The sequence below is a fragment of the Parathielavia appendiculata genome, assembly GCF_033297405.1.
Source record: "Parathielavia appendiculata strain CBS 731.68 unplaced genomic scaffold N657scaffold_1, whole genome shotgun sequence".
NCBI lineage: Eukaryota > Fungi > Ascomycota > Sordariomycetes > Sordariales > Chaetomiaceae > Parathielavia > Parathielavia appendiculata.
This window is the reverse complement of record NW_026944220.1, coordinates 2319900-2342571: the sequence shown is the minus strand read 5'-3', so window position 1 is coordinate 2342571 and position 22672 is coordinate 2319900. Positions and strand designations below refer to the sequence as shown.

Genomic DNA, 22672 nt, shown 5'->3' with positions numbered 1-22672 from the left:
AATAAACCAGGGTTGAATTGTATCTTGTTTTGACTGGGCCATGGCTCAAACCCTAACTCGGGCACCTTATTGCAGCGCTATCTGACCACACTATACTAACTCCTTGCTCCGCTCATGCCTTTTCCATACTCCTCGACAGTGGTCTTCTTACTCTAGGTAAAGTTAGCACACCGGTGGCCACTTCCACTGACCGCACTGCTAACGTGACTCACCGAAGTAAAAGCTGCCGTCATTGTTGTGGATACGCTCGGCAAGGTTGATGTCCCGGTAGACAAGTTCTCCGTCGGCATTTCTGAGGCCAGCACGGAGGACGGGAACTGAATCGCCGCCCTCAAGCGAGAAGGTGATGTCCTCGGCGCTCTCGGAAAAGTTCACGCCGCCCCACTCGAAAGAGCCTATGGAGTATGTCATAAGTTGGCAGCTCCTACCAAGTGGGCGATGGACGAGGGTGTCCAGTCCACGTTACCATCATTGTTGCCGATATAATCGTTAAGATCAAGCTCGGCATCCACCTCTTCGCCGTTTAGGTTGGTGAGGCGGGCTCTGAGGATATGGCCGTCGTCGACACGGATGTCCTGGGCTGAAGCGTGGAAGGACATGATGTTTTGTCTTGAATTAGAGACTGCGGCGAAATGGAGAGGGTTTGTTGGACTGCGATGCGATGGAAGATTGTTGAAGAAGACCGGCGGGTGAGGAGGGCGGGAGAGGACTGGGACTACTTATGCTCCTCACCCAACGGAGTGCCCGCCTGCAGTGCCTTCCATCTCGAGACCAGGGTCAGATCAAAGGCCGACCTGAGGGAGGCCTCCAGAGCCCCATGGCATCTCGCTCGGGCAACGACCGGTTTGTGGCAGGTACGGCAGACGAGCGTCAGGTGAGGCCTGAGCCAGCTTCTACTGAAGATCCGCTTCTAGCCTCGTTGTACGGAGTACACGCGGCGAGCGGCCGCCGATGTGGAGATGCCGAGATCGACCCCTTGCCGTGTCGCTCCCTGAGAGGTTCGCTGGACCCTGGACGGCCCATGGTGTGGGTGTTTGTGGTGGGATTTGGCGGGGAAGGTGTGGGTAGCAGGTGGGCTGCTGTGAAAGTCTGTGGTTTGTGTAGCTCCTGCTGGTGCTACTGGTAGTCGTGGTGGTGGACCGTATAGGTAACGGGATGAAATTGGTGGTAGAGCCCGGCAATACACGTGGGTCCCGTCGGTGCCGCCGCGGCCCGCCGACGGCGCCAAGCGATCCATCCGACAGCCGGCCAGCCGAGGAGTGGTCCCAGTAATGGGCGGAATTATCGATGGCCTCAGTTCGGCGAAGGTAGGTCAAGCCGGGCCTGGGGCGCCGTGTTGCCACCAACCCTGGAACATCACATCACGTTGAGCTTGACGGGATATCAGCGGAGGAAGTTTGAAAATGCTCTCCGTTCCATGACTGCACCAAGAATGCCTGGACTACTCAAGTTCCGCGCTAACAAACAAACCAGGGTTGACTTGTAGGCTTCATGGAACCGTCGTTGAGTTTGGCTCCATGGTCCGTAGCCCGGAAGCTCAGGGGCCACCAGCACGCCCGCTTGTGTCCAGCCACCCTTGACCGGCGCTGCGACAATACTGTCGGCCATAGACGCAATAGAACCAGCCCTCCTTGTTGTTTGCGTTGGGCGACCACAGAATAAAAGGGGAGCTGCTGGGCGAGTCGCCGGTGCAGGCATTGTACAAGACGTTCTGGACCGTGTATGCTGTCTGCCCGACTTTGCGCCACACGCAGAAAAAATCGCCCGGGTTGCCGTCGCATGTATACTTGTTCCCGGTCTGGACTGACTGCTCGACAGCAAAGCCGCCGCTGATCCACTGGGTAAGCTGGGCGCTGGCGCTGAAGCCGACGGTAAAAGACCTGTACTCGCCGTACTGGATCGCGCAGGTGCGCTGAGCATCGCACTGCATGTTTTCCTTTGACGCTGTTAGCCTGCCTCCTAACCTGAAGAAAGCTGCATCGTAAAGGAGCTTGAGCCCGAGCCTACGCTAAGTTGAATGTTGAAAGGGTTCTGGTGCGGGTTGCCGTCTCCGACTCTCCTGGTCCCGGGCGTCCAGATCGCACATGGTCCCTGGCGCTTATCGAGCCCTGCCGAGGCTCCATGAGGAGGAAGTAGTCCGTCGGTGGTGATGTTTGCCGCCGGCGGCCGGTCCAAGGCGTCTCTTTCCAGGGCTTCAAAGATGCCAGCCAAGCTGAAGGTGCTGGTTGGAAAACAAGAGGGCAAATTCTTCTGATCCTGGTCGACTGGCTCGAGGTGAACGCTCGCTGGTAGAGTGACTGCACATGTCACTATCATTTCGGTGTTGCTATGCAGGCGGGCACAGGATATGCCTCCAGAGAATTCTGGGTCCTCATGAATGAGGTAGCTGTTCGGGCCGATGTTGAGGTTGCCTGCACCATTGCCGTCGCGGTCCACGTTGAAAGCTATCGGGTGCTTTTGGAAAGCACCGGAGCTGAGAGAGGTGCCGCAACCATAATGGAGGATTTCGGAACGGTCTGCGTTCTGCACCGCGATAGAGGCCTCGGTGGAGGCCTTGCGGAGCTGCAGGACAACATTGACCGTTTGAGGGCCTTGACGAACCTGGTGTCGCACAGCAGCGGCAAAGCCGACTGGAACGATGGCGAGCAGCGCGTCAGAAAACTTCATTGTTGTAGAGTCCCGCAGACTGGTCTCAAACTGCGGGGATGTAGCCTCACCGCGTATCTAAAGAAAGTAAACCTTGGGTAACTATTCAAGTTTAGTGAATTAGTTTAAGGCCCCGCTGGCTGAGACACTTGCAACTTTTTATATCTGATAATCTTGCTCGTGCCAGCATGCGGAGAGTTGAAGGAACGTTTCGCCTTACGGATCTGTGTCATCTTGAGGTGGTCACGACAAGAGAGGTTGATGGTTCAGGACATGATGTGACTCCGACGAGCAACACTAGTATGCCGATGGTGATGCCGTGTACTAGGTACTTCTCTCATCAGTAGTCTGCAAGAGGGGTTGGACAAAGGGGCGATGCGTTGTCTGTGTAATCAATGCCTGGGCTGATCTAGATATCTCGCGTTGCCCAACCTGGAAGAACATCCATTATCCATGGATGATGGCATTCATTGCAGTGATTGCACTGTGCGCGTGCGCAACCTAATGCACCGCGAACATGGCGACTTCGCCATTACAGGAAGGTGCAACACAAATCTTTGCGAGGCTTAGTCTCGGGCCACTCAAGTAACTCGGGAGCAAGTTGCTGGCTGTGTTGATTGTTGGTTTCGCCCCATGGATCTCCGTATCAAACCACAAGTCCAACGCAAAGCCGGTTTGTCTGGGAGCACAAGACATGACTTTTCACTATCATCTGGTTCTGCGAGCAAACGCAACAGAACCGATCTGTTCATATTCTCAAAGCTTTTCCAACTTTTCTAGTCCTTTCTTTCAACCTCTTTCTTTGAGCTTTCACAACAATAACATCACCTTCTCCCTCAATCGAATGCATCGACATCGACGTCGACATTAACACCATGTCGTCTCTCAGCGCCTCCAACTGCCCCAAGGACTCGATCCCGGCGAATCTGGCCATCCCAGAAAACATCACCTATGCCGTCATCCCAGGTCAAAACGCATCGGACTCTTGGATAGCCGACTGTTGCGATCCATACCCGGTTCAGCTTGTTGAATCCTGCTGGCTATGGTGTCAAATCTCGCCTGGTGTCGGAATCAATTCCAATGCCTCGGACGACACCCTTAAGCACGAATTCAGGTCCTGCTTGAGAGTCAACGACCGCGATCCGAACATCTCCAGCTCAATCATGTTCCACTCCAGTGCGCCGAACAGCCAGAGGGCCTCCTTGCTACGCGTTGTCCTGGCGTCACTGGCCACGGTCTCGATCATGAGGGGCATATCGGCGGCTTAAAAATGACATGACCGAGAATGTGAGATGTCCATGCAGTTGCCACAAGAATTCAATTCAACATGCTAACTTGGCAAGAAAGTTGAGGCTGGCTCATACCACTCTAGAACTAGTTGAGAGAGATGCACTGGAGGATTTCAGATGCGCCTGATTTCGCAGAAGACGACAGGCTTACCACAGAAGTCACAAACAGGAGGGATGGTCAACGCATGGTGGTCAAATGACCCAAATCTGGGAGTGCCGAGGAGGATTTAAACCACTATCTACATATGTGCCTCGGTAACCGTGCTCTCGCTTAATCCACGTCGGGTATTCCCAAGTCCAGGAGGACATTGCGCCGTCTTACTACGTACAGAATCAACTGCGGACATCGCCCGCCAGCGGGAGCAAGATTGAGCATGTTTTGCTTGGCACCGGGCACGAATGCAGCATTGCAACGCTCCAACAGTACTGGAAGTGTATTGAGAAATCATGTGAGACACCACGACGCCAGGCTTCAACCAGGTCTCGACGGGCGTTGCCAAGATGCGTATGCCGCAGCGCTGCAACGCTGCTTTGATTTCTGGGACGAGGTTGTAGCCAGGGATCAGGAGAGGAACTCGAAGAAGAGCTGACTACCGCCTCGAGTATAAAGAGCATGGTCCGGATGTGTCCCCCTCTCGAGTCTCGACAGCTGTTGTCACTTTTTCATCTTACTTCAACCGAGACGCCGTTTTATTGTTTTATCATCTTCAGACTTGGGTTCAGGATTGCTCATCAGAAACATGCGCATCATCGTTTTGGCTCTTATGCAAGGGCTCTTGCTCTCCTCTGTCCTTGGACAGAACACAACAGAGCACGAGCTTAATAGACGGCGGACACTCTCCCTTGGAATTGTTTGTCTTCCCAGTCAAACGAGCTGATATCGACTGGATTTGAGCTATCCTGACTCGGCCACCTAGGTCATATTTCCTGGATGGGAACCGTTGGATGTTTTTGGGCCGTTGCAGCTCTTGTTCTCGGTGAATCCATGCCCCCAGCGCCTGAAGCAGACATATCACGCAAGCGTTGGTCGACTTAGCTGATATCCCAACCATAGATGTCAGCCACCTACAAGATGACCCTCTCAATCATCGCCAAGGAGACAGGCCCTGTCAGCGCGGGCTACCCGCCACACCTCATGGCCCCAGGACAACCTCTGATGGACCTCGGCTTCATGCTGCAGCCTAAGCTCACCGCGACGCACACCTTTCTCGACGCGCCGGCCCTGGACGTGCTGCTCGTGCCCGGCGGGTTCGGCACCGTGGCGCTGCAGCAGAGCAACGACAAGGCAATCCAGACCTTTTTGCGGAACCGCTTCGCCTCGCTCGAGTACCTGCTCAGCGTCTGCACGGGCAGCGGCATCCTCGCGTCTTCGGGCCTCCTGGACGGGCACAGGGCGACGACGAACAAGAACTCGTGGGAGTCGGTGACCAGCCAGGGCCCGAACGTGACGTGGGTGCCGAGTGCCCGGTGGACGCAGGACGGCAAGATCTGGACCAGTTCCGGCGTGGCTTCGGGTAAGAGCCAGCCAGCTCTCCCTCAAAGCAGAGAGGCAGATGGTGACAAGGCTGATGGGATATGGTTAGGAATCGACATGATGTACGCCTTCTTGAAGCACCTTTACGGCGAAAACGACCCGGTGCTCACTCGGACTATGAATGGCATCGAGTACGCCCCGCACACGGACCCCAACTGGGATCCCTTTTCGATTGTCCATGACGTGGGTTCATGTTCCTCACATCTCGTTTTCTCATTGGTGGAAGCCAAGCTAACGGAGTGATAGGTGCCCGGACATACGAACGGAAGCTTGGAGAGTTGCGTCAGGCCGGTTGGCACCGACGCAGCGGCATGATCTGCACTGAGAAGTGGAGATTCCTATTTCGTATAACGAGGGGTCCTGGTCTTGCTGTCAATATGCCTTCCGCCCTACTTCCAGGGCTTCTTGGTGTCGGAACGAAGCCGCCTTGATGGCTGCATTCAACGGACCTCGGTGGTTGATTGGTGGCAGCACTGCAACCCCTCTTCCTTACATACTTAGTCCTCTCCCATGCCCATCAACAGCATGGTCAATCAATCACTTTACCACCTTAAAAATTCAATCCACTGCTTTGACTGGGAATAGCTTCTTCCAGCGCATATCTGAGCGGTCGTCGCCCTGCAGGTTCCAACACTTGGTACCTACGTGCAAACGAACACAACAGGCAAAGATGTATCGCACTATTACTTTTTGGAATTAGAACCAACCCAAATACTCGGTCAAGTTAGCTTTACTAGCGGTAGTGCCACGAACAGAGGGCCATTGGCCGAGGCAAGGCTGCCCAAAGAGCAAGATCCGCATCTGGGCGACAGGCCAAGATTTGGCGGGTTCACATCCGCGATCTGCAAGGACATGAGGAGACAGCAACGCCTGAGTGAGCGCGCGATCGGAATTGAAGCGCAATTCAACGATTTCCTGTGTCACCAACTTGGGAGATCTGCCACTGCCTGGATAACCATGATCCGGTCCGCGATGAGAGACGACCACCGGCTCGTGATGACACACGGCGATCTACATCCAAGAAACATCATGGTCAAGTGGGAAGCCGACGGAAGGGGAAGCGCGCCTGACCAAACTGAAAGCGAGATCCGAGTCACCATGCTCCTGGATTGGGAACTGAACGGCTGGTATCCGGAGCATTGGAAGTTTGTCAAAGCTCTCTCTACAATCAACGCGCATGGGAAACTGTCCGACTGGCTTGAATACCTGCCAACAGACGCCATTGGGTTATGGCGAGTTGAATATTCCATTGAGACCACTCCTTGACCGGTGGCTAGGATGAAACAGTGAAAGCGGGCAGGCGGTCATTGTCAAACACCAACTTTGGCGCGCAGCAAGGTTTCGTTGCTCGAGGAATCTGGACCAACAGCCGACGGGGCGCTTGCAGAGTGGGCTTCAATCCATGAATTCCAGCGCTTGTTTATCACGAAGCGACTATACAGTACACTGTCCTGTGCAGTGCCCCTCTTTGTTCCCACACGACTTCCATTCTTAGGTGCCAAAGTCCGCTACGTTCTTAGGCCGCCAGCTCTCACAGTCTCGCCTTGACGAACTTCCAGTCCTCCTTTTACCTGGTCAAATTCAACTTCGCCTTCCACACGGCCACATCAAGCTCGCCGTCACGCCGCGTCATTCAGAAACCAGCCATGACCAACTTCGGACCCATCCATGTCGTAGAGCCTCGCGCTCCGCACACCCACACTATCATTATCCTTCACGGCCGCGGCAGTACTGGCGAAGAATTCGCCGAGGAGCTCTTTGAGTCCAAGCTCTCCACCGGTAAGACACTGCAAGAACACCTCGGGTCCTGGCGCTGGGTCTTCCCGTCGTCTGCTGAGCTGTGGAGCACGGTGTTTGAGGAAGACATGCCGGCGTGCTTTGGGGCGCACTCCCTGACGGACCCCACGGCCAGGCGAGACTTGCAAAAGGCTGGGATCCGGGACTCGGTGCGCTACCTGACCCGACTGCTTGAGGCAGAGGTTGACAGGCTGGGCGGTGCCTCTGGCAAGGTGGTGCCGGGCGGAATGAGCCAGGGAGGTGCTATCGGGCTGTGGTCTTTGCTCTGTGCGGGTGCCGACGGCTCAGCCGGACGTCTGGGGGGATTTGTTGGGGCGAGCACTTGGCTCCCGTTCGCTGACGAGCTTGAGCGGCACCTTGGCCAGGAGGCTCAGGCGCAGCAAGACACCATCCGGGCTGACGCCAGAGAGGCTGACTCTGATGCTTTCGTGGAGGAAATGGCTGGCGCAACACGGAGGACGCTACAGGAACCGAGTGCTTCCCAGCATGGCTTGTTGTCAGTTCCAGTGTTCCTAGGCCATGGAACTGACGATGTTTATGTAAATGTCAGTTTGGGGCGGCGGGCAGCTGTTGTTCTGGGTAAAATTAGCCTGAACGTTGAATGGCACGAGTATTCAGGGGCAGATCAAGAAGGACACTGGATAAAGGAACCGGAGGAGCTGGACGATATCGTGCGGTTTCTAGAGTCGATGTCGGCCGCCTAGTGCGAATATAGCCGAGATACGATCGAGTAATATCCTCGCTAGTTGCAACGCTGTCAGGACGTCTATCATGTGTTGAAACCTGCAGGGCAATGACCGCTGAGATATGCGCTGGAAGAAGCTCTCCCCGTCAAAGCAGTGGATTGAATTGAAAGGTGGTAAAAGTGTTTGATTCTCTGTGCGGTTGTTGATCGCCATGGGAGAAGACTAAGTACATTAGTTAGTCGAAGTTGTTTGTAACCTTTGATCTAACAGCCCTTCTGCTTCACAGTTCACACCGATTTTTCTACAACCCTGCGACGCTTCTGATGGCATTTCGTCAACTAGATCCATTTTTTTTTAGTTTTTTTTTTATTTTTATTTTTATTTTTTTTTTGCAGAAACTTCACAGTCTGACCAGTGTGATATCTATTGATTGATCGCCAAAGCTGATTCTATCAAAAACCTGCAATGCGAACGCGACGCCACACCTCTACCGACACGTCAAAGGTAGTCACCCCAGCCATAATCACATAATGGTTTCAGGTTCCCACGTACGGTAATAGCGCGGTTGCAGCCAGTTCGTGGCCTTCTCCCCCGTGCCCACACCTCTTTCCCACGGCGGCTCATTCCTCTTCATATATGGGCTCCCGCCTTTTTTTTCCATCGAAGCTGGATCCGATCCTACAGCGTCGTCGTTGCCAGCCGCCGCCATACAAAATACGGAGGAGGCCCAGCCGGCTCACCAAGACAAGCCCAAGTCCACGCGCGAGCTTGTCGCATCCCCACTTGGCGGCGCCCACACCATCAAGGACGCCCTCGAGTTATACAGGCTCACTACCTGGAGTCTCGTCCAGTTTTGCTGCACGTACCGGTCCCAGAAGAAGTGGGACAAGTTTGTCGCCTTCGTCCGGGGGCACGCCCGCGAGCGTTTTGAGCTAGCCGGGTTGATGGACGTCTACGCGCGCATGCGCTAGACGGTCTTCGAGGACCCGGCCGCGCTCGACGGCGCTGACAATGTCGAGACGAGCCGCCGGGTCGTCGAGTGGGTGGAGCGGGGCCCGGGCGGGTGGGAGCTTGCGGGCAGTGTGTTCAAGCCGACCATGGCAAGGGCTGGCACGGCGATGCACACCTTCTTCTTCCACGTCGACGAGGAGAGCTTGGAGAGCGTGGTAGACGATATGAAGTCGAGGGAGAGGGGCGGGTACTTTTGTACGGTGGTGAGGGCGAACAATGTGGTCTTTAACAGAATAGAGAGTCGAGAGAAGGGTGTGTATTTCGATAATGCGCAGAAACTGAAGGAGGATGAGATGTGGGATCTGAGAAGACGCGTCAGGGTCGATGACCTTGTTGGTTTGTATGCCGAGTTCCAAGTCGGCCCAGACCTCTGGTACTGCCTCTCGTCGTTTGGCGACGACATTTTCGTGCCCTGAGTTGTCAACTTGGCTTAATCAAAACGCAGCGGAGCCTAAGTAAGGAATGCAAGTGAGGCAAGGAGCGTCCGCCCGCGGCAGACGCGATCAGATTTCTACCTGCAGCTCGACTAACGGTGCCTAGGTACCTACCTAATCTACACAACAAGTTCCTTAGGCACTTAACCTACCATTTCGCCGACCCCGACATCCATCGATCGGGGCGCAGTAGACTAGCGCATTTAAAGCGAAAGGATAAGGAGAACTTTGCAGCAAACCTTCCAAAGTTGAAAAGGAACTCAGACAGCGGCGATTCCACCTAGCAAGACGACATGAAAATCGACCACCTCGAGCGGTCTCTAAACAGCGAATTAGCGGAGCTCTTATACAGCCAGCAAGGTATGCCAACCAACTACATCGGCTTCGTCCAAGCACTTCAGAACCTCAGCGCTAACTTTAATAGGAGGCGCTACTAAGCCCCAAGGAGTTACATGTAAACAAGCGAAGATTTCCTCCCGTAACGAGAGCCCTATCAAGCAGCAGAGCGACAGGCACCCCACTACCCGTTCCGGACCCCTTTGAGCAGAGAGGCGACTTTTAAGGGCAAAATGAGCACTTCCAGGTTGATGACCGTGGGCAAACAGGCGGCGACGGCGCCGTTAAGAGGAAGTAGCTGGCTTAGGCTTCTTCTTGGGCGGACTCGCAGTGAGATTGATCACCTCGCGGCTACTATACACGATTGATTGTTTAGACAAACCCCAGTCAACAAACAAAACAGCCGTTGCAACACCTACCTAGTACTGGCACCATTCCGAGACAGCCCGGCGTCCACCGGCCGCGGGCTTCCGCAAGCGTCGCAGGCAGCCGCGTGGGTCGGGTTGTGCAACGTGCAAAGGTTGCACGCCCAGTACTCTCTCGGCTCGGGTGGCTGCGGCCGCCGTGGGGAAGGTAGAGGTGGCCGCGTGGCAGTGGGTATAGGCAGCGGTGGTGGGCGTTCGGCGTCCCTGAGGAAGTCAGCATCATCGTGGGTGGTGGGGCGTGGGGGAGGGGCAGGGTGGCAGTTCCGGAGGAGGAGTGTTGCCTCCACTGCTGTGAAAAGGTTCTGCGAGATCGACGGGAGCACCGCACCTGCGCTGTTCCTCTTGCACAAGCTCCCACAGGGCCTGTGCGATGGCCGCTTCGTTGGCCGCATGCTCCTCGGCCTGGGTGCGGAAGCCGTTTCTCGTCCATGTCTGCGAGATACCCTGGATTTCGCCTTCAGTCCAGTTGTTGTTGGCGCAGCCGAGGTCGGTGGTTCGGTTCCGCCGCTTGATGGAGTCAAGGATGGCGTTACGGAGGTCCTGGCCCGGTTGTGGTGCCGCGCCGCCGAGTCGGTGGCCTCGCGATCCCGAGGCTGATATGTTCCGCTCGGCCTGTGCGCGAGCTAGGCGGCGGGCTTCGCGAGGCGGGATATTCCAACCGCCCAGGCGATGGCCCTTACCAAGGAAGCTTTCGCCGGTGTAGCCCTTCATCATCAGGCCGTCAAGCTCGTCGCGGAGCTGGTCCCACAAGGCTTGGAATTTATGGTCGTGCGGGCCATGGGCAATGTGGGCTAGCTCGTGCAGCATCGTGTCGACCATCTTCTCGAAGGGCAGGAACTGGGTGCTGTCAAACGGCTCCCGGAGTCGGAGGAGAATCTGCTCGCCCCTGCCGACATTCAGGCCGAGAAGGTTGGCTTGGTCAGGATGGAACTCAGAGAGCGATTTCACCGTCCATCCTCTGGCTCGCATGAGCGGCTTCACCAAGGAAGCGATCCTCTTGAGGAAGTGCAGAGCCTCATCCTCCCGTGGGTAGTGTTTTAGGTGGGTGAATGAATGAATGACAGGGTCGATCTCTCGGGTCATGCTTTGTTCTTGACGAGGTGCGCCTTGATGCTCTGAAGGATCGATGTCGGCTCATGTGCAGCAATCTTGCTGCAGGCGTTGTCTCGGGTGTATGTTTCTGGGTGCTTTGGCGGGAGCTGGAGAGACGTGCTCATGAATAAGAAGTAATCAAGTGGCACTGAGACGCAGGTTAAAATACCTGGAAAAGTGCCACCGGGTAGAACAAAAGCAGTTATGGAATCGCAAAGGACGTGGCAGAAGAAACGCTTGGAACACCCAAACGCTGGCTACGGAACAAGCTGAAAACGAGAAATCCGACGCTTTCGTGGATTATTCACAGTCATGTTGGCGACGCGTCACCTGGACCTGCCTGCCTCGAAAGGCAAGAGCGGTCCCAGGGTCGAATCAGATTGCTTACACACCTAGTAAATTTGACTGGCGAGGCAGCTGCCGGCCACCTGGCGAGCTTTCAAGCCTGCACAATGCACCGTTCCGTCAACATTGTTCGAATTCTTCATACGGAAGAGATGCAGGTGCGATTGCTGTGCAGTCAAAATACTTAGTTCTGCATGGCATCTAAGGTACCAAGCTCGTTCCAAGGCCTGTTTGACGGGACTCAGTTGTTCCCTGTTTGGTTTGTTGCTGGATCTGGAGATCCAAAATCGCCGGCCCCGGTCCCCACTTCCTGAATCCGCACCGGAGACCCGACCGCACCGAATTGAGAGCCATGAAGACCGCCAGGAACGGACTTGGCCCGGCCGGAGCCGGCAGAGACATGCGATGAGTGGGGCCAGTAGTGAGCTTGTTTTCTGGAAGGGTCTGTTTCAGGTTGACAAGCTTCTCACCCATCGGTTGGCCAAAAACACGCCCGACAAACAACCACTTTTGACCAACCATACAAACACTCCCGGCGACTGCGGTGGCATCGGCTTTCTACATTTCCCTGCTGCACCACTCCAGGGCCCACCCTCTCTCCATCGCAAGCAGAGCGGGAGATTGGGATGCCCAGCGCACAGCGTGGCGGGCTCCACGCGGCGTTTCAAACGGTTGGCAATCATCGAGAGCCGCCTAGGTTCGGCCGACCGAACTTTTGTCGACGCCCTTCCCGCATCTCGGCTGCCGGCTGCCGTGACCAGGAAATGTTTCGATGCCAAGGAATTCTCGCAACCGTCGGGGATGCACTTCGTCTGATCTTGATTGAAGTTTTGTTATTGTGTGTTGTGCTGCCATGACAGGAACAAACTGATCGGCAACAAAGCCCCATTTTCCCCTTGATTGGGGGCCTCCTGGGGAACCTGGAAATCGGAATCGCATAAATGAAATGGGGCCTGCGGCAGCTCAACTGGCATCTGGATTTCGCTGTGTTTTTCATCCCGTCCCATTCCAGTGCCATATTCTTCTACAAGTTCGCGTCGTTCTTTACCGATAACTTCACGCCGGTTAGGAGACGATCTTTCTTCTCTCTTCCTGCAGGCGCCATTCACTTCTTTCGGTTTACCAAGTTCTACCATTCGTTTGTTTGTTGCCGATCTTTCTGCCCAACATCTTCACTCGCCACAAGAAAGCCATGAAGCTCACCGCCCTTGCCTTTGCGGCTTCTCTGGCCGGCCCAGTGTTGGTCGCTGGCGCGCCGCGGGTCGTCCAGGTCCATCCCTCAGACATCCGGCCCCGAAGGGTTGGCGGAGCCAGAATCAAGCTGCCGCAGGTTCACAATGACAATTTCAGACAGCATGGCAAAGGCCCGAGGGCCCTCGCCAAGGTCTACGAGAAGTACGGGATCGAGATGCCGCAGGAGCTGGTTGTTGTTCTGCAAAAGATCCTCGAGGACCTGGGCATTGAGCCTACACTCAAGACGGTCCCGGGGTTCAAGTCCCACAGCGCCGGATCGCCCTACACCAACGAGACGGACGACCAAGGTGCGTCTGCTGCCCACTCGATTTCTAAGTTCACCTGCTAACTCTTGGACAGGCGAGGTCTCTGCCGTTCCGCAGCTTTTCGACGTCGAGTATCTGGCACCCGTCGAGATCGGCACGCCGCCGCAGACTCTGATGCTCAACTTCGACACCGGCTCGTCCGACTTGTGGGTGTTCAGCAGCGAGACGCCCAGCCGGCTCCAGGGCGGCCAGAAGCTGTACCAGATCCAGGACAGCACCACGTCCAAGCGGCTCGCCAACCACACCTGGTCCATCCAGTACGGAGACGGCAGCCGCTCGGCCGGCAACGTGTACCTCGACACGGTCAGCGTCGGCGGCGTCACCGTGTTCCAGCAGGCCGTCGAGTCCGCCACGACCGTCTCATCATCCTTCACCGCCGACGCCGCCTCGTCCGGCCTGCTCGGCCTGGCCTTTGACTCAATCAACCAGGTCCGCCCGAACAAGCAAAAAACGTTCATCTCTAACGCGCTCGAGTCGCTGGAGATGGGCCTCTTCACCGCCAACCTCAAGAAAGCTGAGCGTAAGCCTGGGTCCCAAACCCCAAATATGTACATGCCTCCAACTGACAGCCACCGCAGCCGGCAACTACAACTTCGGCTTCATCGACGAGACCGAGTTCACAGGCCCGCTCTCCTTCATCGACGTCAACACGACCCGAGGCGTAAGCAGGCTTTTTTTTTTTTTTTTTTTTTTGTGTGGACTGTTTATACCCCTTTATGGCTGTCTCAGGAGCTGTCCTGTTCCCGAGACAGCGCAATATGCTCCTGAAACCTCTCTAGAGACTTTTGGGATAGGAAATTCACGGCTGACATTGTTAGTAGTTTTGGGAGTTCCAGGCGTCCGGCTTCTCCATCCAGAGCAACGCCAACTCCAGCTCCAACACGTCCTCCATGTTCGTCCCCGTTGCCCACTCGGCCATCGCCGACACAGGCACCACTCTGCTCCTCCTCCCCGCCGCCATCGCCCAGGCCTACTACTGGCAAGTGCCCAGCGCGCGCAGCAGCGCCGTGGTCGGCGGCTGGGTGTTTCCCTGCAACGCCACGCTGCCCGACCTGACGCTGCACATCGGCACGTACAAGGCCGTCGTCCCCGGCGAGCTGATCAAGTTCGCCCCCGCGGACACGGACGACTTCGAGACGGCGACGGTGTGCTACGGCGGGGTGCAGAGCTCGAGCGGCATGCCGTTTGCCATTTACGGTGACGTGTTCCTCAAGGCGCAGTTTACCGTGTTTGATGTCGAGGGCCACCAGTTGGGGTTTGCGCCTAAGCCGGAGCTGTAGATGAATAGACGCAATTTGGCAGGAAGGAGCACTGCAGGCTTTCTTCTTCTGAAACGTGTATATTTTTCGTGTATCTTCTCGGGCCAAAATGCTTTGTTCTTTTATGGTGCCGCAGGGTCGGCAGTCTCGTAGATACGGGAATAGATGGCGTTGACTGTCTCCTGTGTCCTTTGAGCGTCTACACCCTCTGCATTGGGACAAGTTAACCTGGCAATTGACCGTGGTCATGGGGTGCCGGATTACCCGATGCAGGGGAAATTCTAGGCTCCCACTAGGCGCACACGCGGGCTCCCACTAGATGCGCGGGTCCGCGCGCATTAGATAAGCAAGCGGATTACATAATCGTTAAACATGCATCTATCGCAGCATCCGCCCACATTACAGTACATCTGAATACCGCAAAGGGCATGCCCTTGAGGTCCTTGTGTGGCCAAATGCGTGGCACTTCGTACACTTGCTCGGAGCTCGGCGAGGTCGCACTGCCTGGACCTTGGCCTCAACTACCTCGAACTGACTGGGCTCCCGCTTAGTACTTGACCTTGGGAGGAAGGCAGCCTCTGGGAAGGTCTCCATAGCGCTGGCGATGCTTTAGCGATGGCGATGGCGATGCTTTGGCAAGAGTGGAGGCGTGGGGCAGACGTTCTGTCTGTTAGATGCATTTTGAGTGATTATGCAATTGAAATGCTTATCCAAAGGATACGGACCCGTTTCCCTAGTGGGCGCCCGCTTGTGCGCCTAGTGGGAGCCGAAATTCTAGTCGACGGCATGCATCCCGCAGCTGGTAGCAGTTGTTGCTTGTGACAGCCCAAAACCAAGTTTCCTTGCGCTTTTGTCCACTGTCCAAACCACCAGCCTGGGAATGGGTGATATGGTTGGTGAGTGCACCAGCACCATCCACATGGCATCAACAATTCCATCAAAACAACTCATCAAAGGGCCGCTCCGATCTCCTCAACGGCCATCTGCGGCTTTGTCGTACACTACTGCGAGGATGAAAAGCGAAACCGAAATCCGTGTGCCCGGGACCAGCCAAGGTAAGAGGCAACAACATTGCTCTATTGATGATCAAATCACGAATGTCTTTCGCTTTTACTTACCTACGGTAGAATTCGCAGTGGTGTACCGGCAGGTTTCCATGACAACGCTTCCACACCCCTTTGTGAATCCAAACGGCGCCTTCTCCATCTAAACATCTTGGGGCCCAGCGAGCCAGGCAAGCGGCCAAGATACTCCGACCTGTGTCTCATGATCCGCTTTTCAACGTCTGAGGGCCCGTTCTCCCAATATTACCCTCCGACCTTTACACACTTTGCCTCAGAAGATCCCGGTGCGGATCGCCGACTAACTCCGATGAGCCCCTCTTTCGATCGACGACGTTGATTTGCCCCTAATCGGCACGTGGCCGAGGATCTACTAGCGCCCTATTTTGGGGAAGTCGACGACGGACTCCAGCTGATGGATTTTCGCATCCTGTCTCGTCCTTCAACCATGCGTTGCATGGTGCTCTTGAACTTGCTCTCAAAGCGGCATTCCCTCGAGCCACACTCGAGACCACAACTGCATCGCTGGTAGCACGGGCCAAAGTAGGCTCGTCCGGGGCGAGTCCCGTCCCGACATCAAAAGCAGATGCCGAATCTCCGCTCCGCATCTCCAAGTCTCCACCCTGAACCCCGCATTGCAACGTTCGGATGTGTCGCAGTTCGCCATGGAGGCGGTTCGCCCCTGCGAAATTCAACGGCTGCTTCAGCACCTACCGAATTCCGCAGTTCGGCCGATCCCTCTTTGTGAAAGGTAAATGGCGAGGGATTTTCTAATGGGGATGGACATCAACCAGACCAAGGAAGGCCAACCGTGGCCACGGAAGAACACACCGTTGATGAAACTCCTCCACTTGCCGAACGTTGACCCGGTCTGGATTTCAAACCACCCGGGTACTTACCCCACCCTCGAACTAGAGATGACTTTTGGGTTCCGTCTTTCGACGATATTCTTTGCTTGTTCTCGCTCAACCTCTGCTCCCTGCACTCACTCGGGGGTTGACTGCGTTACTGCCCTGACGGTCACCCGATATCACTGCCGCTCTGTTTCCCACTCCTTCTCCCCATCATGTCCACACCCGCTGGCGCCCCCGCCGAGGGTTCCCCGGTCCCTTTCTTCATCAACGGCGAAGAAGTACACCCGGAGAGAAAGTTCAACGTTGTGTCACCGGCTTCAGGCAAAGTTGTCCATAAGGCCGCCAGCGCAACGGAGACTGAAGTCCGCGCCGCCCTTGACACAGCGGCAGAGGCCTTCAAGACATGGAGGAAGTCGCTCCCAAGGACGAGACGTGACATCTTCCTGAAGGCCGCTGAGGTTATGGAGAGGAGGAAAGAGGAACTTACCGAGTACATGATCAACGAGACAGGCTGCCCACGCCGGTGGGCCGAATTCAACGTCTCTACGGCAAGAGAGATGATCCTTGACGTAGCGGGCAGGCTGGTTACCCTGGAAGGTAGCATGCCCACCGCAGCGGACCCGAACACTGGCGCCATGATTCTCAGGGAACCCTTTGGCGTTATCCTTGCCATTGCCCCTTGGTAAGCTACCAACCAACTGTACCGGCAATGAATATAACTGACACCGTCTTAGGAATGCCCCCTATATCCTTGGCATTCGGTCAGTGTTGTTTCCGATTGCCGCTGGTAACACGGCGATTCTGAAGGGCTCCGAGCTGTGCCCGCGGACCATGTGGGGTCTCTGCTCCGTCTTGCATGAGGCTGGTTTGCCGGCCGGCGTGCTGAATCTGCTTTTCCATGAGCCTGTTAACGCTGCCGCCGTTACTCAGATGCTTATCGCCGATCCAATTATCAAGAAGGTCAACTTCACCGGCAGCACTATGGTCGGCCGCATCATTGGCAAGCTTGCCGGGGAGCACCTCAAGCCCGTGCTCCTCGAGCTGGGCGGCAAGGCGCCCGCCATCGTGTGGGAGGACGCCGACCTGGACAACGCGGCCGTGCAGTGCGTCATGGGCGCGTTCCTCAATTCGGGCCAGATTTGTATGTCGACAGAACGCATCATCGTGCACAGGAAGATTCGCGCCGAATTTGAGAAGAAATTCATCGGCGCCATCGACAACATGTTTGGCGCGCACACGGACACCCCGGTCCTGATCAACGCCGTCGGCGTCAGCAAGAACAAGAAACTTGTCGACGACGCACTCAGCAAGGGCGCCTCGCTCCTCTACGGCAAACATACCGCCGAGGAGGCCAGCGCCACCCGGATGCGCCCCGTCGTCATTGGCGGCGTCACGCCAGACATGGACATTTACAAGACCGAGAGCTTCGGCCCGACTGTGTCGCTGATCGAGATCGAGACGGAGGAGGAGGCGCTGCGGATCGCCAACGACACCGAGTACGGCCTCTCGTCGGCCGTCTTCACCGAGGACCTGCGCCGGGGTCTGCGGTTCGCCAAGGAGATTGAGACGGGCGCGGTGCACATCAACAGCATGACGGTGCACGACGAGAGCGCCCTGCCGCATGGCGGTGCCAAGGCGTCGGGGTATGGGAGGTTTAATGCGGGGCATGGATTGTCGGAGTGGGTTAAGACGAAAACTATTACTTTCAAGTGGTAGCGTTTAGCGTTGTGGAAATACCACATTCTTGATACCCACCCTATACGGAGAGATATTGTGCCCTAGTAGGGACAGCTCTCAACTTTTGTCAAGACTTTGACAGACCTCCGTTACGTGGTGTTTTGTGTGCCCGTTTCGTAGAATTGAAGCCATCTGCTGCAAGCTTTTAGGCCTTCTCTGTATCACTAGTCGGTGCATAACCATCTTGAACTGAAACCATTTCGGAGAGGCACACTCTGAACCGACCTCTGGGTCCTTGTCCGCGCTCGAAGCGGCGCTCTGCTGGTTCAGGGACATGAGCTTGCCGAGTGCTTGCTGACGCTCCAGAGATCGGCTCTAAATATCCACCTAGTCAAGTTTGACTTCGCTATTTCCCTAGATGACCTCCACAATGTGGTCGTCCCGGGCTTGTGTCTTCGGCGGATGGGGCTCCATTGCGCGCGAAATAGTCGAGGACTTTTAACCGAGTCCTTTCCAACTATAAGAGGTCAACGCTGTGATAGGGAGCAAGTAAAGCGGTTACCCGGTCACCCACTCTCTCCAGGATAAGCCATGCGGCCACCCTTGGCCAGGAGCAGAAGCGAGTCAAACGCCTCGAAGAGCACGGCCGAGAGTTTGATGGATTGAGCACTAGCAAGGCTTGATGGCGAGTACCGTCAAGAGTGAGACAGCAATCTGGTTGGGGAGGGTTTCTTACGAGGACCGCTCGGCCGCCGTCAACGAGGCGTCTCAAGAAGCGCACAACGCTGTAGGCAAATGGCCCATCATGGCCGGAATCGGCTCGCTAGGGAAAGGAGCGTAGGCTTCGTCACAAGCTCAACGGCGAGTGTCGCGGGCTTACGCTGTTCGATGCTTAGACCGGCACTGCTAGATGATCAGCATTTCTCTCCCACTGCAAAAGAAGAAAGGAAGGAAGAAACAGAAGGAAAACTGGGAGAGCAGACGGGAAATGTATACACATCTCCAACCAGAGCGTCACAGACGTCGGGTAGCTCACGAAGATTGATAATGTGGTCTACATAGGGCAAGCTTCTTGGCTTCAGTCACATCCGTCTCTTGGCTGACGCAGGAGAGCCGAGAAGACAAGCGCCTCCTTTACGGTCAAGGTCCCTCATGGACATCCATATGCTCGCGATAACGAGTCATTCTTTGCCCGAAACTGACACCCTGTGGTTAGGCCTTGATTAGGCTCTCCCTCAAAAGCCAGAAAAAATAAAACCACCTGGCAGTCGACTGTCTAGTAAACATGGGCAACATGACGATACGAATGACACCAAGGATGGCATTCTGCGCTCGCTATGCTGCTAGTACCAGGCGATGACCACCCAGGGAAGAAAAGAGACAGCCAAAATTAGTCAGCGTCCGCCTGGAAATCCTCAGGAGGAGTATCTAGTGTACAATGATTAAGGACAGCTCGTCAAGGAACCAAAAGCCATGATGACAACCACAGTGGAAAGGAGAAAGTATACGCGTCGTTTACTGGGCCAAAGAAAAGGTCCGCCCGCCGCCGCCGTACCGCTAGATGCAAGTCGAGATCGCTGCGTAGATGCATAGGATGAGATAATTGACTAATACAAAAGGATCGGCCATGGAGATGTCGCCCTTTCGTGCTTGGTCAAGGCAGACGTGTCGTACGCTGGTTGTGATGCGGCCGTAGCGGCCTCGTGTCATGGAAACAGCCAGGCGAAAACCGGCTCCCCGTCTTAGACCCCATTACCCAGGAAGCGAACCCCGACGCAGAACTCCCTCATATCCTAGTGCGCTGCCCCTTCCCCAGCGTGAGCTGGCTCAGACTGAGCGTCCTTGCCGCCTTCTTCGCCCGCAAATTGTCCTCCTCCTCCTCCTCCTCCTCCTCCCCCTCCTCGCGACCATCATCATCACCATCATCCTCGACAGGCCCCAAGTCCTCACCCAACACCCCATAACCGACCACAAACGGCGTCCCTTCTTCTCTCGGCGTCTGGAAATCATCCTCGGTAATCTCTCCCTCCTCTTCCAACCCGCCCGGGGCCGTCAGCGATGACGACTCTTGCCTCTTCTTCTCAATTCGCCCCTCGGTATCTCCACCCTCGCCATTCTCATCATCATCTTCATCATCCGTCTCCTCGAAAACAGACAACTGTTCCTGCGGCAGCAGCATAAACGCCGGTGCCGGCGCCGGCGCCGACTGTACGACGAGCAGACCGCTGCTGCAGCCCTTGGGCGGTGAGCTCCCAAGTGCCATTGAACTCGACGACCCCGGCTGCCCCAGCCGCTCTTGGGAGGAGCGCGACAACTCGGACGGCGCCCGGCGCACCATGGCGAACATGGTCGTTGAGAGCGTGTTGACGCGCTCCGACAGCTTCTTGACCTGCGCCTCGAGGGCTTGCCGGGCGGCTCGTTCGGCGTCGAGGTCGGCTCGGAGCTGCGCGATTACCTCGTTCACGTCCTTGCGTGTGGTTTTGGTGTCGGTGTTGGGGGTGGTGGTGCTGGGCCCGTGCCCCGGGGTTGGGAAACTCGCCGCGCCACGGGCCGTGGAGCCGGATGCAGGGCGGTTCGAGGCGAGGGGCGTTGCGGATGGGATGGGGGCCTTGGCTTGGGGAACAGAGGGTGAGGTCGGATACAGAGACCCGGTGTTGGCGGGGTATTCACCCGACAAGACCTGGGAGCAGGCGTCGGGTTCTATCGAGCGCCGTGAGCTGCCTGGCTGAGACATGTCCACTTGGCCGGCGGGTGTCTTGAACCCGGGGACTGCGTGGCATATGTGGTCCACCACTCGTTCCAGCTGCACAGTACGGGACTCGAGGTTGACGAGGCGCGTGTCCATGTCGGCTGCATGCGTTATTTTCATCCCAATCATCTCCTTTTGGAGAAGACCAAAGTTGAAGGGCTGAGGAGGGGTCTTGGGCGGCCTCTCGACAGCGGGGCTGTCGGGCGCGCTCACATCGGCCATGGCGGTGTCGTCGACATCGTCTTGTGCATTTGATGACAGCGGTGACATGAATCCCGGGTCGTATGACTCGCGCCAGTAGCGAATCTCGTCGCTCCGCCGACGACCCATGGGCTGCGCGCTGGCGAAGTTTGGCAGTCCGGAAAGGCTCCGGGACCGCCGGCGAAGGCCCCCGCCGCTGTCACTTGCGATTGCCCGGCCAATCTCGCTGGGATCCTCGGCCTCGGGCCGCCGGTCTGCCCGGATCGCCCGACCCTGTGCACTGGCTGGCCGGGGAGACAAGCCAGAGCCAAACTCTCGGTTGAACAGGTGGGGGCGCAATAAGGTATGGCCGCCGGTAGTGGCAGCGCGCCGCCGGATACCGGCCCCTGTGCTAGACCCAGGCGCTTCGGTCTCAGCGTGTAGTGAGTTGCGCGCACTCTCAATGGCCATGATGTCCTCTAGGCCAATGGAGTGGGACCGCAGGGGTCGATCAAACTCACTGATGGGGAGCGAGGCTGAGCGATGCGGTGATCCTCGGCTGGGTCGAACAAGTGCAGTGGGATCCTACGCGTCGAAATTGTCAGTCAGAAGACTTACCCAGTCACGTCTGGCGGTAAACACTCACGCTATGATGCTGAGTTGGCGCCAGTGGTGCAGACTCGCGCGCAGATGCCGCACCAGAATCTTGGTTTCCATTTATGTTCTTCTTTCTGCCACGTCCGAACAGTCTTCCTAGAGCGGATCGCAGTGTTGACTTCTTCCGCTGCGGAGCATCTTTGCTTTGTGCGGTATGCTTGCTGGGAGCGTCGCTAACAACAGAGTATCTCATGGTACTCAGAACAGGATTTGTGGCTCTCCTCGTTGGTGGAAGAACCGGCGAGGGAGAGACGGCTAACGGCGAATCTTTCCTTGAAGACTGGGTTGGGGGCGACCGTGATGCTGGGCGCGATGTTGGGCGAGATGCTGAAGATTGCGGAGGCTCCGGCGGCGGAGTGGAGGGAGGTTCCGGCCGGGTCTCCCGTGCCAACAAATCCGTGCGGCTGTCGCTTGAGCTGCCGCTGACTGACGCAAATGCGGCGGCAGGTGCGGGGGCCTGCAGTTTCCTCTGATCTTGCTCACGTTCCGTACTGCTATCGGAGCCAGGCTCTCCGTCACCGGTCGGTTGGCTCTGCTGCTCTCTGACCGCAGGCTCTCCTGGCTGTTCAACTGGCTCCTCTGGCGATGGTCCCGGACTCAGATGCGGCGGCAGAGGTATGGCGATTCCGGTACCCGGAGTCCGCATTGGGAATTCATCGTCGGCCGCCACTGACGCTTTGGCCGGCTTCGAGTTCCGAATTGGAAACTCGTCGTCTTCGGGACTCCGGGGTAACGGTATCGGAGCCGAAATGGTTCCGCGGATGGACTTGTTCCGGATCTTGGCACGGCTGGCGGTGGAGCCGGACTTCCCGAAGATGCTCGGCATGGCGGCGGCCGTTGGACGGTACAGGTCCGCTGTGTATAGCGACGGATCTAAGGAGAAGGGTCCTGTGGGCGGATGAGAGCGGACAGAGGGGGTTGATAAGGCTGCCGTGCACCAGCAGCCATCTGCGCACCACCGAGCAACAACCAAGCAAAAAATAGGCACACCGAGTCGCAGGTCTGTCAGTCTTTTCGTGCGCCTTGCTTGGGTGATCCTGGGGGGAAATGACAGCCCTTGCGATGTGCCACCGTTACAGGC

The 22672-nt window shown here is 56.5% G+C and overlaps 11 protein-coding genes across 11 annotated transcripts; 7 read left to right on the top strand and 4 right to left on the bottom strand.

Annotated features, from left to right (window-relative positions):
• Nucleotides 1–198: 198 nt before the first annotated feature.
• Nucleotides 199–599, bottom strand: N657DRAFT_562524 (Cyanovirin-N; the record flags this gene model as incomplete). The annotated part of the gene is made up of 2 exons (XM_062788143.1): nt 199–395; nt 467–599. 2 exons carry the CDS (start codon nt 597–599, stop codon nt 199–201), a joined length of 330 nt encoding a protein of 109 aa, XP_062652620.1.
• Nucleotides 600–1405: 806 nt separating this feature from the next.
• Nucleotides 1406–2896, bottom strand: N657DRAFT_639356 (uncharacterized protein). The gene is made up of 2 exons (XM_062791762.1): nt 2008–2896; nt 1406–1936 (listed from the first exon to the last, which is right to left on the bottom strand). Exons 1-2 carry the CDS (start codon nt 2665–2667, stop codon nt 1538–1540), a joined length of 1059 nt encoding a protein of 352 aa, XP_062652619.1. The 5' UTR covers nt 2668–2896; the 3' UTR covers nt 1406–1537.
• A 333-nt stretch (nt 2897–3229) lies between these two features.
• Nucleotides 3230–3933, top strand: N657DRAFT_639354 (uncharacterized protein). The gene has a single exon (XM_062791761.1). The coding sequence runs from the start codon at nt 3522–3524 to the stop codon at nt 3912–3914; it is 393 nt and encodes a 130-aa protein (XP_062652618.1). The 5' UTR covers nt 3230–3521; the 3' UTR covers nt 3915–3933.
• An 837-nt stretch (nt 3934–4770) lies between these two features.
• On the top strand, nt 4771–6053 carry N657DRAFT_43492 (class I glutamine amidotransferase-like protein). The gene is made up of 3 exons (XM_062787356.1): nt 4771–5449; nt 5519–5652; nt 5716–6053. The coding sequence occupies exons 1-3, from the start codon at nt 4990–4992 to the stop codon at nt 5782–5784; spliced, it is 663 nt and encodes a 220-aa protein (XP_062652617.1). The 5' UTR covers nt 4771–4989; the 3' UTR covers nt 5785–6053.
• A 1062-nt stretch (nt 6054–7115) lies between these two features.
• N657DRAFT_562970 (alpha/beta-hydrolase) lies at nt 7116–7970 on the top strand (the record flags this gene model as incomplete). The annotated part of the gene is made up of 1 exon (XM_062788175.1): nt 7116–7970. One exon carries the CDS (start codon nt 7116–7118, stop codon nt 7968–7970), a length of 855 nt encoding a protein of 284 aa, XP_062652616.1.
• Nucleotides 7971–9051: 1081 nt separating this feature from the next.
• N657DRAFT_639352 (uncharacterized protein) lies at nt 9052–9407 on the top strand. Its single transcript, XM_062791760.1, has one exon. It carries the CDS (start codon nt 9071–9073, stop codon nt 9377–9379), a length of 309 nt encoding a protein of 102 aa, XP_062652615.1. The 5' UTR covers nt 9052–9070; the 3' UTR covers nt 9380–9407.
• A 616-nt stretch (nt 9408–10023) lies between these two features.
• Nucleotides 10024–11576, bottom strand: N657DRAFT_639350 (WLM-domain-containing protein). Its single transcript, XM_062791759.1, has 2 exons — nt 10487–11576; nt 10024–10362 (listed from the first exon to the last, which is right to left on the bottom strand). The coding sequence occupies exons 1-2, from the start codon at nt 11239–11241 to the stop codon at nt 10149–10151; spliced, it is 969 nt and encodes a 322-aa protein (XP_062652614.1). The 5' UTR covers nt 11242–11576; the 3' UTR covers nt 10024–10148.
• Nucleotides 11577–12787: 1211 nt separating this feature from the next.
• On the top strand, nt 12788–14434 carry N657DRAFT_629865 (acid protease; the record flags this gene model as incomplete). The annotated part of the gene is made up of 4 exons (XM_062790931.1): nt 12788–13136; nt 13189–13674; nt 13724–13815; nt 13976–14434. The coding sequence occupies 4 exons, from the start codon at nt 12788–12790 to the stop codon at nt 14432–14434; spliced, it is 1386 nt and encodes a 461-aa protein (XP_062652613.1).
• Nucleotides 14435–15360: 926 nt separating this feature from the next.
• On the top strand, nt 15361–15631 carry N657DRAFT_639348 (uncharacterized protein). Its single transcript, XM_062791758.1, has one exon. It carries the CDS (start codon nt 15426–15428, stop codon nt 15621–15623), a length of 198 nt encoding a protein of 65 aa, XP_062652612.1. The 5' UTR covers nt 15361–15425; the 3' UTR covers nt 15624–15631.
• A 909-nt stretch (nt 15632–16540) lies between these two features.
• N657DRAFT_561023 (aldehyde dehydrogenase) lies at nt 16541–18044 on the top strand (the record flags this gene model as incomplete). Its single annotated transcript, XM_062788030.1, has 2 exons — nt 16541–17010; nt 17063–18044. The coding sequence occupies 2 exons, from the start codon at nt 16541–16543 to the stop codon at nt 18042–18044; spliced, it is 1452 nt and encodes a 483-aa protein (XP_062652611.1).
• A 1747-nt stretch (nt 18045–19791) lies between these two features.
• On the bottom strand, nt 19792–22417 carry N657DRAFT_676568 (uncharacterized protein; the record flags this gene model as incomplete). Its single annotated transcript, XM_062795906.1, has 2 exons — nt 19792–21519; nt 21581–22417. 2 exons carry the CDS (start codon nt 22415–22417, stop codon nt 19792–19794), a joined length of 2565 nt encoding a protein of 854 aa, XP_062652610.1.
• Between the last annotated feature and the right edge of the window lie 255 nt (nt 22418–22672).

Excerpts from the sequence above, each read along its gene's own strand:
- N657DRAFT_639356 (XM_062791762.1), bottom strand. The coding sequence starts at position 2,667 with ATGAAGTTTTCTGACGCGCTGCTCGCCATCGTTCCAGTCGGCTTTGCC. Across the intron at positions 1,937-2,007 it reads CTTTCAACATTCAACTTAGC|GAAAACATGCAGTGCGATGC; the intron begins GTAGGCTCGGGC and ends ACAGCGTCAAAG.
- N657DRAFT_639348 (XM_062791758.1), top strand. The coding sequence starts at position 15,426 with ATGAAAAGCGAAACCGAAATCCGTGTGCCCGGGACCAGCCAAGGTAAG.
- N657DRAFT_639354 (XM_062791761.1), top strand. The coding sequence starts at position 3,522 with ATGTCGTCTCTCAGCGCCTCCAACTGCCCCAAGGACTCGATCCCGGCG.
- N657DRAFT_639350 (XM_062791759.1), bottom strand. The coding sequence starts at position 11,241 with ATGACCCGAGAGATCGACCCTGTCATTCATTCATTCACCCACCTAAAA. Across the intron at positions 10,363-10,486 it reads GTGCAAGAGGAACAGCGCAG|GGACGCCGAACGCCCACCAC; the intron begins GTGCGGTGCTCC and ends TGACTTCCTCAG.
- N657DRAFT_639352 (XM_062791760.1), top strand. The coding sequence starts at position 9,071 with ATGCACACCTTCTTCTTCCACGTCGACGAGGAGAGCTTGGAGAGCGTG.
- N657DRAFT_43492 (XM_062787356.1), top strand. The coding sequence starts at position 4,990 with ATGTCAGCCACCTACAAGATGACCCTCTCAATCATCGCCAAGGAGACA. Across the intron at positions 5,450-5,518 it reads CAGTTCCGGCGTGGCTTCGG|GAATCGACATGATGTACGCC; the intron begins GTAAGAGCCAGC and ends GGATATGGTTAG. Across the intron at positions 5,653-5,715 it reads CCTTTTCGATTGTCCATGAC|GTGCCCGGACATACGAACGG; the intron begins GTGGGTTCATGT and ends ACGGAGTGATAG.